General features: G+C 45.6%; 1 protein-coding gene and 1 long non-coding RNA gene across 2 annotated transcripts; both read left to right on the forward strand.

Moving 5' to 3' along the window:
- Positions 1-3429: 3429 nt before the first annotated feature.
- Positions 3430-5424, forward strand: LOC103644338 (uncharacterized). The gene is made up of 5 exons (XM_020547052.2): positions 3430-3697; positions 3806-3910; positions 4002-4135; positions 4219-4485; positions 4629-5424. The coding sequence occupies exons 1-5, from the start codon at positions 3574-3576 to the stop codon at positions 4770-4772; spliced, it is 774 nt and encodes a 257-aa protein (XP_020402641.1). The 5' UTR covers positions 3430-3573; the 3' UTR covers positions 4773-5424.
- A 7499-nt stretch (positions 5425-12923) lies between these two features.
- On the forward strand, positions 12924-13906 carry LOC118476197 (uncharacterized). Its single transcript, XR_004855690.1, has 3 exons — positions 12924-13008; positions 13261-13371; positions 13857-13906. It is a non-coding gene; the product is annotated as an uncharacterized lncRNA (long non-coding RNA).
- Positions 13907-14863: the final 957 nt, after the last annotated feature.

Raw genomic sequence — 14863 nt, forward strand, 5'->3', positions numbered from 1 at the left:
AATTCAAGAGATTATTTCTTGGTGTCATGTCCATATTTTCTGGTGAATCGCAATGGAGAGACTAGTTTAGCAGGATCGCCTGTATTTACTGAGGATAGCAGTTTTGCAATAGGATTCGTTCTACGAGATTGCCACAATGGTAATCAAATGAAGGTGGCAATAGCAGCAAAACGATTCCGTATAGTCATCATCAACATCATCAACATAGCCTTTTAGTCCCAAGCAAGTTAGGGTAGGCTAGAGTTGAAACCCAACAAGAAGTCACCAAAAAGAGAAAGAGAGAGAACGGGGAGGGGAAAAGCTTTTGAGAGCACTAAAAGGGAAAAGGCCTAATCACGATTCGGGCACGTGGATAGCTTCTTTCCAAGCACTTCTATCCAAACACAATTCCTTTGGGATATTCCATTCCTTCAAGTCCCTTTTGATTGCCTCCTCCCATGTCAAGTTTGGCCGCCCTCTACCTCTCTTCACATTATTGACCCGTCTTATGATACCTCTGTGCACCGGTGCCTCTGGGGTCTCCGGTGGACATGCCCAAACCATCTCAACTGGTGTTGCATAATCTTTTCTTCAATTGGCGCTACTCCTAGCCGATCGCGTATGTCATCGTTTCTCACTCGGTCCAATCTTGTGTGCCCACATATCCAACGCAACATACACATCTTTGCGACACTTAGTTGTTGGATATGCCATCTCTTAGTAGGCCAACACTCGGCCCCATATAACATAGCAGGCCTAATCGCCGTCCTGTAGAACTTGCCTTTCAACTTCTGTGGCACTCTCTTGTCACATAGGACTCCCGATGCTTGACGCCATTTCATCCACCCTGCTTTGATCCTATGGCTAACATCTTCATCAATATCACCATCTCTCTGTAGTATCGATCCCAAATAACGGAAGGTGTCCTTCTTTGGTATTACTTGGCCTCCCAAGCTTACATCTCTATCCTCACTAATTGTAGTACCAAAGTCACATCTCATATACTCGGTTTTGGTCCTGCTAATTCTAAATCCTTTTGACTCTAGGGTCTGACGCCATAACTCTAGCTTTCTATTTACTCATTCCCGGCTTTCATCTACTAGAACTACATCGTCAGCGAAAAGCATACACCAAGGGATATCTCCTTGTATATCCCTCGTGACGTCATCTATCACTAAGGCAAATATATAAGGGCTCAAAGCTGAACCTTAATGTAGTCCTATGTTAATCGGAAAAACATTTGTATCACCATCAGTTGTTCGGACACTAGTCACAACCTTGTCATACATGTCCTTGATGAGCGTAACATACTTTGTTGGGACTTTATGCTTATCCAATGCCCACCACATGAGATTCCTAGGTATTTTATCATAGGCCTTTTCCAAGTCGATAAAAACCATGTGCAAGTCCTTCTTCTGCTCCTTATACCGCTCCGTGACCTGTCTTATTAAGAAAATTGCTTCCATGGTTGACCTTCCAGGCATGAATCCAAATTGGTTCATGGTGATATGCGTCATTCCTCTCAGGCGATGCTCAATAACTCTCTCCCATAGCTTCATAGTGTGGCTCATGAGCTTAATCCCTCGATAGTTGGTACAACTTTGAATATCTCCCTTGTTCTTGAAGATTGGTACTAATGTACTCCTCCACTCATCGGGCATCTTGTTTGATTGAAAAATATGGTTGAACAACTTGGTTAGCCAAACGATAGCAATATCCCCAAGGCATTTCCACACCTCTATTGGGATACCATCCGGGCCCATCGCCTTGCCCCCTTTCATCCTCTTTAAAGCTTCTTTGACATCTGACTCTTGGATCCTGCGTACAAAGCATCTATTTAAATCATCAAAGGAGTCATCCAATTGGGTGTCCATAGTCTCATTCTCACCATTGAAAAGATTGTCAAAATACCTCTGCCACCTCTGTTTGATGTCTTGACCTTTCACCAAGAGTTGATCCATCTCATCCTTAATGCATTTAACTTGGTTGAGGTCCCTTTTCTTCCTTTCCCGAATCCTAGCCATTTTATAGACATCCTTCTCCCCTTCTTTTGTACTTAGTCTTCGGTAAAGATCATCATAGGCTCGACCCTTTGCCTCACTCACAGCTCGCTTTGCAGTCTTCTTTGCCACCTTATACCTCTCTATGTTGATCGCGCTCCTGTCATGGAACAAGCTCCTGTAACATTATTTCTTCTCCTTTATTGCCTTTTGAACATCCTCGGTCCACCACCAAGTATCTTTAGGTTCACCTCTACTCCCTTTGGTCACTCCAAACACCTCTGACGCCACCTTCCTAATACAAGTTGTCATCTTCACCCACATGTTGTTTGCATCTTCTTCTTCGGACCAAGCGCCCTCCACAAAAACTCTTTCCTTAAAAAACTTCGGATGTCTCCCCTTTGAGTTTCCACCACTTCGTCCTCGTAATTTTGGCTTGTTTATCCCTATGGGTACGGATCCGAAAACGAAAGTCAGCCACCACAAGATTATGTTGGGGCACAACACTCTCCAGGTATCACCTTACAATCCAAACATGCTTGTTTATCTTCTCTCCTTGTGAGAACGAAGTCGATCTGGCTCGAACGATGGCCACTGCTAAAAGTCACCAAATGAGAATCTTTCTTTCTGAAGAAAGTGTTGGCTATCACGAGGTTGTAGGCTACAACAAAGTCCAAAATATCCTCTCCTTGATTTCTACTACCATACCCGAAACCTCCATGAGCCAGCTCATAACCTGCATTTGTTGAACCTACATGACCATTGAGATCTCCTCCTATGAAAAGCTTCTCATTGGTGGTTACTGCTCTGACCATGTCATCTAAGTCTTCCCAGAACTTCCTCTTCTCGCTCTCACCGAGACCAACCTGAGGGGCATATGCACTTATAATGTTCAAGACTACATCCCTCAAAACTAGTTTGACTAGGATAATCCTATCTCCCTGCCTTTTGACATCCACCACTCCATCCTTGAGGCTCTTATCAATCAGGATACCTACTTCATTTTTATTTGCCACTGTTCCTGAGTACCAAAGCTTGAAACCAGTGTTCTCCACCTCCTTCGCTTTTTGCCCCTTCCATTTTGTCTCCTGGACACATAGGATATTAACACGCCTCCTGCTCGCTGCATCGACTAACTCTCTTAGCTTACCCGTAAGGGACCCTACGTTCCAACTACCTACACGGATCCTAGTCGGCTCAACTAGCTTCCTTACCCCTCGCACCCGTTGAGACAGATGCGAAGACCCTTGCACATTTGTCACTACACCCGGGCGCCGATGTAGCGCGCCACTAAGGAAGCGACGACCCGATCCTTGCTCACTTGACACCGCATCCAGATCACGACACGGCGCGCCACCAAGGGGGTGGCGGCCCGGCCCTTGCCCATTTAACACCATACCCGGGTTCCGATATGGCGCGTCGCTAAGAGGGTTACGCCCCAACGGTTTTCTATTGGGTTTCATTTCCATTTGAGTGGCTAAGTTTTTTATAGTTGGCTCGCCACGCCTAACGCAACCCTCCTCCTTGTACCTGGACTTGGGACCAGGCTATGCTGCACGAACATATGCTGAGACAACATAGGCGGAGTTGATTAATGAGCGAACTGGAAAATTCCTCTTTAAGATTGAAAAAGATGCAGAAAGGCAAGAAGGGCGGTGTTGATTTGACTAGAAGATTTCATAAGGAAAAAAGAAGTTGCAAGATTGATTTGGTCTCAGGTCTGCTAGTTCTTCCTCTTTTATGCTAGCCTTCCTTTCCTCCTCTACATTTTTCACAGATTTATTTGAGCTTTCACAGTTGTTTTAATGTTTCATTTCGTCAACTAGGTCACTTGCGTGATGGGGACTCTAATCAAGATGTATTCGCTAAGCTACCTGGCTGGGTTAAATCAGATATTTGTAAAAGTGTTGTCTCAATTTCTTTGTGCAATGGTGATCATATATGCTGCTATATTCTTAGTTTTCCAACAAGTATATATTGAAACATTACCAGTTAAATGATTCGAGCTGCAATCTTCTGTAGGAGACATAACCTTATTTTCTTGCTCGGGCATAGCTATAGCACACAAGGGATACCACCTTACAATGTGTCTGACTTCTGCAAGTTTGGTTAGGGCTTTTCATGGTAAAACAAACGAACAATACTATGAATTAAAGGTTGGTGCTGACATTTGTTAATTACTATTTTGTTTGCTCCTGTTTATTATGTGATTATTTCTTGCCTTATTATTGTTTTGTAGATTAAAGTGCGCTGTGAAGGCAATGAAGTGTACAAGGGTTTTTTGGCTGAATATGATTTAGATCATAACTTCGCTGTTGTCAACATTGATGCCTTCCTTGGTGTTCATGTTGGAAGTTCCCAATGTGTGCTGGAATCTGTGCTCCGTGGTGCGGCATATGTAGTTGGGCGTGGTGTCTCTGGTGACCTAATATCCAGGAGTGTCGAATTGGGCTGTGATCTAAGCGTATCTAAGCATGGTCAAGATCTTGAGAGTAAAACCTCAGAGGTACACTTGCATGTTGATATGACCATTTTATTCTGCTTTTCTGTATGCACGCAGGCAATAAAATAAATTTTATTTTGTTCCATAACACCTACATTTTGTTCAAATGTAAGCTCTGATTCCTATTGCCTTTATTTTTTTATTAGGCTTGGGAAGGTGGAATAGTTTTTTCTTTAAATGGGGAATCTGTTGGCATGAACCTTTTTCTGGTTATGGGAAGGACCATTTTCCTACCATGGGGCACAATCTTCGAGCATCTGCGGCATTTCGGGAAATCCTGGCAAAGGTAGGTAGGTCTTGCACTCAAGAATTTTGGTTACAGGTATGTCTAGTTGATGTATGCACTTCATTAGTTTACCTACTTCATTCTACCTCACTTCCCCCGTCCCTTTACATGAGCTTATAAGGGCAGCCCTTTTGTGTTCCAGGCAGCATATGCATATGATAATCTGGATCATCTGCTGCTCTTACTTATCTTATTTGTCGCAGTCTCTCAATGTTTACTTTTAATATTAACTTGTTTCTTTAATACCTCAACCAGAATATTTGCTGTCTTTAGACATGTATCTCAGTTTCCGTGTGCTGGATTTGTCATATTTGTGCCATTCTTGGAGCTGCATGCTTATCTTACTAAAATGTGCACACTAGAAGGCAGTGATTTCATATTGCCTGATCGGCTGATTGTTTGGCCTGGAATTCTAAGTATATTCTTATATAGATATAGAATATACTTATATAGTGTAGGTATAGAATATACTTAGAATATAGAGACTAGAATTATGAATTATGAAAATTGACCAGCACGGCAGCAGTATGAATTACGAAAATGGAAAACAGAGATCACCAGCAAGTCTATATGAAACTATGAATTTGCAAGTCTTCTACATTAATCACTCACCATGTTATGAATTAAACTTGCCCTATAAACTTAAGTAAATAATCATGCTACTTTCACCTTTTTTAATGTTATGCATGATGCTTGTAAGGGTAATTTAGTTCATATCATGAGGTTTCCTTATTTTAGTAACCTTTTTATCATTTATATACTAGAGGTTGCTAAATAGTAAACTATTGCTTGTGTTTCAAATGCAATCATTTTTAAGCTATTTCATGGAAATTCATAAGTAGAGATTGTTCTCTTTCATTTGGTAAAATCACAAGCATTAAAGGTTAATCTTCACCTAAAAGAAAGATTAGGAATGCTCAAGGCAAAGGTATGGAACTAGTTGTTTCATTTGGTATGTTTGTGATTTCATTATAGATAGGAATATATAAACAAATGTTGGAGGTAGACGAGCCCAGCATACACCTTTGTGAACATGCTTGAGCCCATAAAGCTAGATTCAAATCCAGCTTTGTTTTTAGCGAGCCATTTAAGTCACTGTCGGCAAATTAAGAATGTTCCATACCTGAGCAGATTCAAGATCAAAGAGTAATGCTCACAAAAATGTGCAACACGAGATCTAGTGGTTACCCCCTTACTGCGGGGATCCAAGGGAGAGCTCCTGCCACTTCATTAAAAAAAAGACCATTGAGTATGCTGAGCTGTATTATTTTTTTTTCTCGAACACGCAGGGGATCTGCGTATCATTCCATTAATAGATAGAAGAAGGTACAACACACCACACCCGACACACACCTGACACGACACACACACACATGACACAACAAGACACAAGACGCAACACAGAAACCACACACAACCACTCTGAACAAGCCACTAGTCTATCCCCCTGGGTCAAGCATAAACATAAGAGTTGAAAGCAGGTTTAGCCCTTTTGCCCCGGCACTACACCACATCCTGAGCTCATCGCCAGCGAGGGTGAGAGCACTCGCCAGACTTGGCGATCTCCCATTAAACACGCAGTCGTTGCGATGACGCCATAGGCTCCAAGCGCCAAGAATAACTAGAGAATTGAAGCCGGATTGGAGATCACGGGGAATCTTCTCCACAGCTCTGCTCCACCAGTCATCAAAGCTGCAACTAGCATTATCTGGTGAAAGGTTAGGCAACCCAGACCTGCTTAACAAGGAATACCAGAACTGTCGTGCAAAGACGCAAGAGATGAGAAGATGTTGTATTGTTTCCTCTTCTTGGTCGCAAAGGGGGCACACACTGGGGTGGGGTAGCCCCCTTCTAGCAAGACGGTCTGCGGTCCAGCATCTGTTGTGCATGACAAGCCAAAGGAAGAAACTGCACTTTGAAGGTGCCCAAGATTCCCAAATGCGCTCATATGCTCTCAAAGAAGTGGAACCAAGCAATAACATATCATAAGCCGACTTTGAAGAGTATTGGCCTGTCGGGGAGAATTTCCAGATATGCTTGTCTGGCACTCCAACATTAATGGAGTAATCTGCAATGACTTCACTAAGAGTTAAAAAATCCGAGAGGACATCCCAAGTGATGGTGCCTCTCAGGTCCCGAATCCAAGCCATCTCCACGATACCCTCAGCCACCGTTCTCCTATTGGTAATCCTGGTCGGGACGATGGCAAAAATATGAGGAGTTAGATCCTCAATACTCAACCCCATCAACCATCTGTCCCTCCAAAATAAGGTGTTACGACCATCACCAATTTCTGTAATCAAAGCTGTAGAGAGGATAGATTTCAGAATGCTGGAACTCTGGAGAGGTAAATCAGCCCAAGACTTCGAGGGATCCGTTTTTTCCAACCACGGCCATCTAACCCGAAGGGCCCAATTCAGCTTTTGTAAATCTGAGATGCCAAGCCCACCAAGCTCCTTTGGGCGTGTCACTTTGCCCCAAGCGACTAAGCAGTGGCCACCGAGCACATCCTTACGTCCTTTCCAAAGAAAGCCACGTCTAATCTTGTCAATGGCTTTGATAGCCCACTTAGGTAAATCCAATGCCATGGCGTGGTATATAACTGTTGCCGTGAGCACATGTTGCACCTGGATGGCTCTGCCAGCTCGAGTCATCAGGTCGGCCTTCCAATTAGGTAAGAGGTCTGCAAGCCTATCGATTAGCGGTTGCAGCTGCTCCTTGCTTAGCTTCCTGAGGGAAAGAGGCAGCCCGAGATATTTAAGAGGAAGTGTTTCAACTTTGCAAGGAAAAATCTGGGTTACCATTTCCATGTCTACCGGAGAGCAGTGAATGGGAGCCACACTGCTTTTCTGAACATTGGTTTTAAGCCCCGAGGCGTCCCCAAACAACTCCAAAATCCTTGTTACCAAGTGCAGATCACTAGCAGCCGGTCTCAAGAAAATTACCACATCATCAGCATAGAGCGATATTCGGTGCTGGATGGAGCGAGTTGAGAGGGGTTGAAGCAAACCCTCATCAGCAGCTTTAACAATTAGGCCATTGAGAACATCCATAACGATGATGAAGAGGAGAGGGGATAACGAGTCCCCCTGCCGCAGGCCCCTCAAGTGTTGAATGAATTCCCCAGGAACTCCATTAAGTAGAATTTGGGTAGAAGAGGTCATAAGCAGCCCACTGATCACATCTCTCCAAATGGGGCCGAATCCAACCTTTTCCAATACTTCAAGCAAGAAGGACCAAGACACTGAATCAAAGGCCTTGGAAATGTCTAACTTGAGAAGGATTCTGGGCTGTTTTTGAGCGTGCAGCAGTCTTGCAGTTTGCTGAACTAACATGAAATTATCTTGGATGAATCGGCCCTTGATGAACGCACTTTGGTTCCTAGAAACCAGCTTGTCCATATACCCACTAAGTCTGCTTGCCATGATCTTCGTGATTAATTTTGTGAAGCTGTGGATCAAGCTAATAGGTCGAAAATCCTTGGCGAGTATGGCATCCTCTTTCTTAGGCAAAAGAGTAATGAAGGCTGTGTTGAGGTATCTGAAATTCCGAAAGTCCTTGTTCCAGATAGCCATGATAGCAGCCATAATGTCTTTTTTGATGATTGACCAGCAGACCTTATAGAAACGGCCTGTGAACCCATCAGGCCCCGGGGCCTTGTCCGGAGGAAGCTGCTTGATGGTATTCCACACCTCCTCCTCTGAGATTGGCTGCTCGAGCCCCTGAAGGTCAGTGTGCTGCATTTCTAAGGTGTCAAGGTTGACAGTTCTGGATCTTTGCTGCCCTGTACCAATCAGATCTGAATAAAAGGACCGGAGCACCTCTGCCTTGTCACAATGACTGGTTACCAGCTGCTCCCCGTCTTGAATTTTGGCTATGAAATTTTTTCTTTTCCGATAACGAGACCAAGAGTGGAAGAGCCTTGTATTAGCATCACCATCTTTGAGCCAAGCGATTCTTGATCTAGTCCTAGCCATCGAGCGGATTAAGGATGCAAGAGACAGAGAGCATTTCTTCAAGCGTCCAAACAGCCAAGTCTCCAGAACATTAAGAATTCTGCTCTCTTTTGCCACTTCAAGCTGCAGCAATATTTCTCTGGCAAGCTCAAGTTGCAGTTTGAAATTTCCAACCTTTCTGTCACTCCAACTTTGCAGCCCTTTTGTTGTCGCCTTGAATTTTAGGGAGAGGGTCTTGAGGGGACAGGAAGACTGCTGAACAGAACCCCAGGTATTAGATACCGCTTCCAGAAAACCATCAAATCTGGGCCAAAATGATTCAAAGTGAAATCTCCGTTTCCCAGTGTGGTTGTCCTTCAATCCCAACAGGAGAGGACAGTGGTCTGAATCCTCTGAAGCCGAACTTTGCAGCAGATAATTGGGGAATTTTTCCTCCCAATCCGAAGAACAGAAAACCCGGTCCAGCTTGACTTGCACATTATTAGCGCCAGACCACGTATATTTCCGGCCTAAGAGGTCAATATCTTTGATGCTTAAATCATTGATGCACCTTCTGAACCTCCCCATCATGGGCCGGTTAATATTTATGTTGTTTTTGTCTTCGTCTCTGAAAATGAGATTGAAATCACCCCCTAGGAGCCAAGGCCCGGTGCAAGCAGCTCTGACCGCTCTCAACTCAAGAATAAATGCAATTTTTCTGTCATGACCCTGCGGACCATACACGCAGGTGAGCCACCAAGCCACGCCATCAGCAGGGTTGAATTTTACTGAAACACTGAAGGAGTCCACGCGAGAGGCAACGATTCTTCCCAATTTTCCTCTCCAAGTAATCAGCACCCCACCACTTGCCCCAACCGAGGGGAGACAAATGAAGTTATTGTCAAAATCAGCGCCTAACATTGACAAAACTGTGCGGCGATCGCAATTGACCAACTTTGTTTCTTGCAAACAGACAACATCTACTCTTAACGAATCAACCAAACTCCTAACAACATCCTGTCTAGCGGCAGAGTTGAGACCGCGAACATTCCAGAATAGGATTAGGGAAGGATCCATAGGACAACAGTTGGAATAGTAGGCGACCGTGGGCTGTAATCAGCAGACCAGAGTGGCTGTCCCAGGGGGAACAACCTCACCTTCATCATCCGACATCACCCAACCAAAGAGAGCAGCGAGAGCCTCCACCTGGGCACGAGACAAGGGTGCTTGGAAGAGCTTCGCATAAGCATCCAGATTTTGTTGGCTGAAATGTTCACTGTCCGGCTCCGCGAGGATGGACTTCATGATTGTCCTTCTTGCTTTGGGAATATGCTGAACTTGCTCCACTCCCAACCCCGCAACGCGCCGACTTCGGCGTATCGCGTCCGGAAGGGAAGTGGGCTGCCTCCGTCGTCGGCCTCCCCCCATTGCCTTCGGGAGAGGAAGAACGGCGCCAACAGCCTTAGAAACTCGACGGAGAAAATCCTGCTGTCCTGGCGACCCATGGGACTCCACAAGCGGGGGCGACCCATGTGGAAGGAGCGACGCAGCCACCCCAGCAGCAGGGGCAGGAGGCAAGGCGCCCAGGCTGCTCCCTGCCCCCCGATCATCAGAGGAACAAGGGGGAAGTGTGGCGCCCTCAGGGGTCCCCGGAGCGCGCCGTCGCCGCCTGAAGAACGCAATGGGCGGGTTCCTGAACTTTGCTTGCTTTGTAGCAGTCTTCAGCATCAGTCTGCGTCTCCCTCCAGAGGAAGGACAGGGGCTGGAAACGGCCATCGGGGTCATGGGAATTACTTCAGCATCTTCGCAGCCCTCCTCGCTCCGCAGCAGCACATCCCCCGCCAAACATTGAACCCCGTCCGGCACAGGAGTCGGAGGATTCCCTACGCAGCTGTCCGCCACTGTATCAGACAGAACACAAGGCTGGCTGCTGCGGGCCTCAAGATCAATCTGAACCCGAGGATGGCTCAATTCCCTGGGGGAATCTGAGCGCCTCAAGGGTCCCAATCGGTCATGAACCGGCCGCCGTTGAGTGTGGGTCTTGTTGCCAGGAACGTCATTGATTGCATCATGTTGAGCACGTGGAGGGTTGTCACTACATCTTCTCCGTGAAGGGGGGGTATCAGATTTGTCCTGGTCGTCACCTCCAATCAGCAGTGGTGGATCACCAGTCAAGAGGCTCAAATCAGTAGGAACCCAACGAATTTGCACCGGGTACACCAGGGCCTTCTTCCCTTCAGCAGCCGAAGCCTGGTCTGGTTCAGTGATCCAGAGGTCTTTAGTAGCTGGAATACGTTCAGGGTCGCTGCACCAGGCAAGGCATCGAAAGGCCTCCAGACTCCGGACTTCCACCGTGCCGGGCAGAACCTGGGAAATGCACGCATGGGGGTTGATCAATTGTTGCACCACCGAAGTCTCCCACGCATGCACCGGCAGACCTCTGAGCTCAAGTTCCACAAGGTGCTTCAAGGAATTACCACCAGCACCCCCAAACCTCGTCCAACGCCTTGAGGAGAGCATGAAATTTTCTTCTCTGATGATAGGGAAGCTATCCACCAGCGTGTCGAGTTGCACACGGCTGGGAAGGACAGCCAAGAAGCTGGACTGGGATAACTGCCGGAGAACCAATCCTCCCTCCTCCATTTCCAGCCGCGGAGCCAAGACCGACATGATCTCATTAGCGCTGATGTCCCTGGAACAAACCACTGTGATAACCGCAGCCGTCTTGAGATTATCTTCCGCAATGGACATCTGAACAGACCAATCAATCACACAAGCAGTTGCATCAACTGTCTGCACGGGAGGAGGTGGAGGTGGAGCCACAATCTCCAAAGTCGGCTCATCTTCACGCTCCAAATGCTTCTTCTTCCTCCACCGTTTGCGCCTGGAGCTGGCAGGGCCGCCATTGCCCTGTGCAGCCGAGACGCCAAGCATGCTTCCCACCAGGACAGAGGGGGCGACCGGACCAGCTTCGGGCGTAGCGATACGCTGCCAAACCGAACGGCGGCCTGCCCCGCGTTGGACTCTCCCCTCAACTGCCGGTGAAAGCCGCTCCCAGACCGGGACTCTGGGGCGCCCGAGCCGCTTCCACACCGGGGTCTTGGGGCAGGAGGAAGACTTGTGGCCAAGCTCCGAGCAGAGGAAGCACCGAGGCTCACTGTCACACCCTGCAGCCCTGTGATCGCTGCCCAAGCAGTTGAAGCACCTTCCAACAAGCTCAGCAGGGACTCGACTCGGGCGTCGTGAAGCCCTCAACCGGCGTCTTCTACCTTGTTTGGATTCCACAGTTGTCCATCCTTGATCATCAAAATTTGGAGCTGGGCGGAAAGCCGGTGTAGAGTGGGGAGCCTGCCTGGGACTCCGCCGCTTTGTAGACAGGGGGTGAGGGCAAGGTCGCCGATGGTTCACCTTCCCCAGCGCCGAGGACGTTCCAGCTGCCAGGGCTGACTCATGGACTACCGCACGGCTGGGCGGCAAAGGATTCGCTGGTCTCACCAGCACGTCCTTGAAGGAAGGCCGGGAGTCGAGCGACGTCACGCCATCCGAAGAGGCCGGACTGAGGTCACCCCACCTTAGAGACTTGGATCGTCCCCTGGCTACATGGGACACGGGAGGAGACAAGGAGGGGATAGAAGCCGACGCGCCAGGGCTAGAGGGTGCTGCGGCGACGGCAGCAAGGGAGTTGGCCGCCGGCCCCGGAATGGGAACCGGCGCGTGCTGGTGCTGGGGAGGGGCGTCGGGAGCCGAGAGGGCGGGGGCGGGAGAGACGAGGGCCATCCTTTCCCTTGTTATTTTAGGGGCCTGGATTCTCTGAGCTGTATTATGCATTGACAACTTTTAACTTAATATGCTTTGACTAATTATATTTTGGTTTAACGTAATATGCATTGGCTACTTTTTAATGTTCTTGAAACCATTTTGGTTTAAGCTATTTCATCACCTATATTCCTTGCATGTTATTTTTTATAAGAACATCTACTACGGCTGGATGGATATAGTTGGCTATCTGCATTTTCTAGCCTTTCATTGAATATTTTTCATTTGTGCTTCAGTTCTATCATTTGTATGTTGATATGTCTGTGTTATTGATCTTATTCGAAGTTCTTGACAACATTTGTTATATCGTATCACCATTCATAATCTTATGATTATTTTTCTTCACTTGTCTCTTATGATTATTTTCTTCACTTGTAATTTTTTTTAAGTTTCTGCATTTCATTTAATTTTGTACCCTTATAGGTCCTAGATGAGGTTGCCAAGAAATGCCACTCCTGCGTTGTTGATTTTAGCCCTTTCAATCGCAGGGTAATCTACATAGCACATTTGTCTTTGTATTCATTATCTAAAGGGCATACCCAGTGCCGAAGGCTCCTACATGAGTAGGGTCTAGGAAAGGGATAAATCAAGTCAAGTCTTTCTCCTGCAAATGCAGAGAAACTGCTTTGAACCCGCGACCTGGTGACTCAGTGAAACAACTTTCACCACAGCACCAGGTCTGCCCTTCTTAATGCCTTGAGTTAAAATTTTAATTCTTTGAGATGGGTTCCTTCCTTGCAGCATCATTGTCGGAACTGTGGTGAAATCTTTTGTGACAAATGCAGCCAGGGAAGGATTGCTCTGACGGCTGAGGATAATGCTCCACTTGTCCGAGTTTGTGATAGATGCATGGTAGGTTCTGCTACTCAATTGTTATTATTTTTTATTCTTACATTGACTGGAATTACTTTACTTCAATGTTTGCTTTTATCGTTAGCTCTTTCTTTCAACTCCAATTTTATGAATACCAGCTTTGTTGAAACAAGATTATCCAGTAGTTGCCAGTTCAGTCATCACTTCTTTGTTGCTAGCTGTTTGGAACCAGGATTACACTGTTATATATGCAGCTTGTCTTGCTGATTTCTTTTGTAATGTTACTTCAGAGTGGGCCCACACTATATCTAAGGTTATTTGGTCGTTGCAGTTCTCTGTCTAACTATTATTTCATAATTTTTGTTTGAGAATGTATTTCTGGTTTGTTAGTACTGACTTAAATACATCTTGGCTATATCTATATTTATGGTCAGTAGTTTCTGATAGTTCATGGAAACTATGAATTATGATTTTTCGTTGGTGAAGTTGCTATGCCATGTGTTCATAGTTCTTATGCCGTACAGGCTGAGGTCACTCAAAGGCTTAGCATTGCTAAGGATGTTGCCAACAGATCTGCAACTGTTCAAAGTCATGAAGATCTTGCAAGAAAACTGAAGGTAATATACTGTTTTTTTCCTGTCATATATTCATTTAAGTGGTTGTGCACTTGAATTAATTGTGCATGCTTGGTTTGAAACCGAGTTATGAAAGTTTGGTCGCATTCATTATATTTAGCATGCACTCTATTTCAAAAATGTTAGGTGTATTGAAATTAAAAAAAACAAACATAGTAAAGTTTGACTTGACCATCATTCAAAATATATGTATGGTTAGTGCAAAAAAATATGCATCACTAGATTTGTACTTCCACACATAATTGATAATATATTATAAAAGGAACTAATGGCCAAATACGCCTTCAAATATTTTCTGAAATGCTAATACGCCTTATAAAAAAAGATGTGAGGAGTATTTGGTTCGGTGCCTAGAATGTGGCAGGAGGGTTGGTAAAAGATGTGAGGAGTATTTGGTTCGGTGCCTGGAATCACTCACCATGTTGTCGCGCGTGGGACTCCGATATAGTGTAATTTTTGGACCTAAAGCCCTCGTGCTCCATCATCCAGGGAATCGGGTTGGTGGATGGCTCAGGTAACACACCAAAGAGGTCGGTACAAGCAGTTACTCACTCACCATGTTATATTAAATCATAATTGATAAATTACACTATATCTAAGGTTATTTGGTCGTTGCAGTTCTCTATCTAACTATTATTTCATAATTTTTGTTTGAGAATGTATTTCTGGTTTGTTAGTACTGACTTAAATACATCTTGGCTATATCTATATTTATGGTCAGTAGTTTCTGATAGTTCATGGAAACTATGAATTATGATGTTTCGTTGGTGAAGTTGCTATGCCATGTGTTCATAGTAGTTCTTATGCCGTACAGGCTGAGGTCACTCAAAGGCTTAGCATTGCTAAGGATGTTGCCAACAGATCTGCAACTGTTCAAAGTCATGAAGATCTTGCAA

This window comes from Zea mays, chromosome 1 (assembly GCF_902167145.1).
Source record: "Zea mays cultivar B73 chromosome 1, Zm-B73-REFERENCE-NAM-5.0, whole genome shotgun sequence".
NCBI lineage: Eukaryota > Viridiplantae > Streptophyta > Magnoliopsida > Poales > Poaceae > Zea > Zea mays.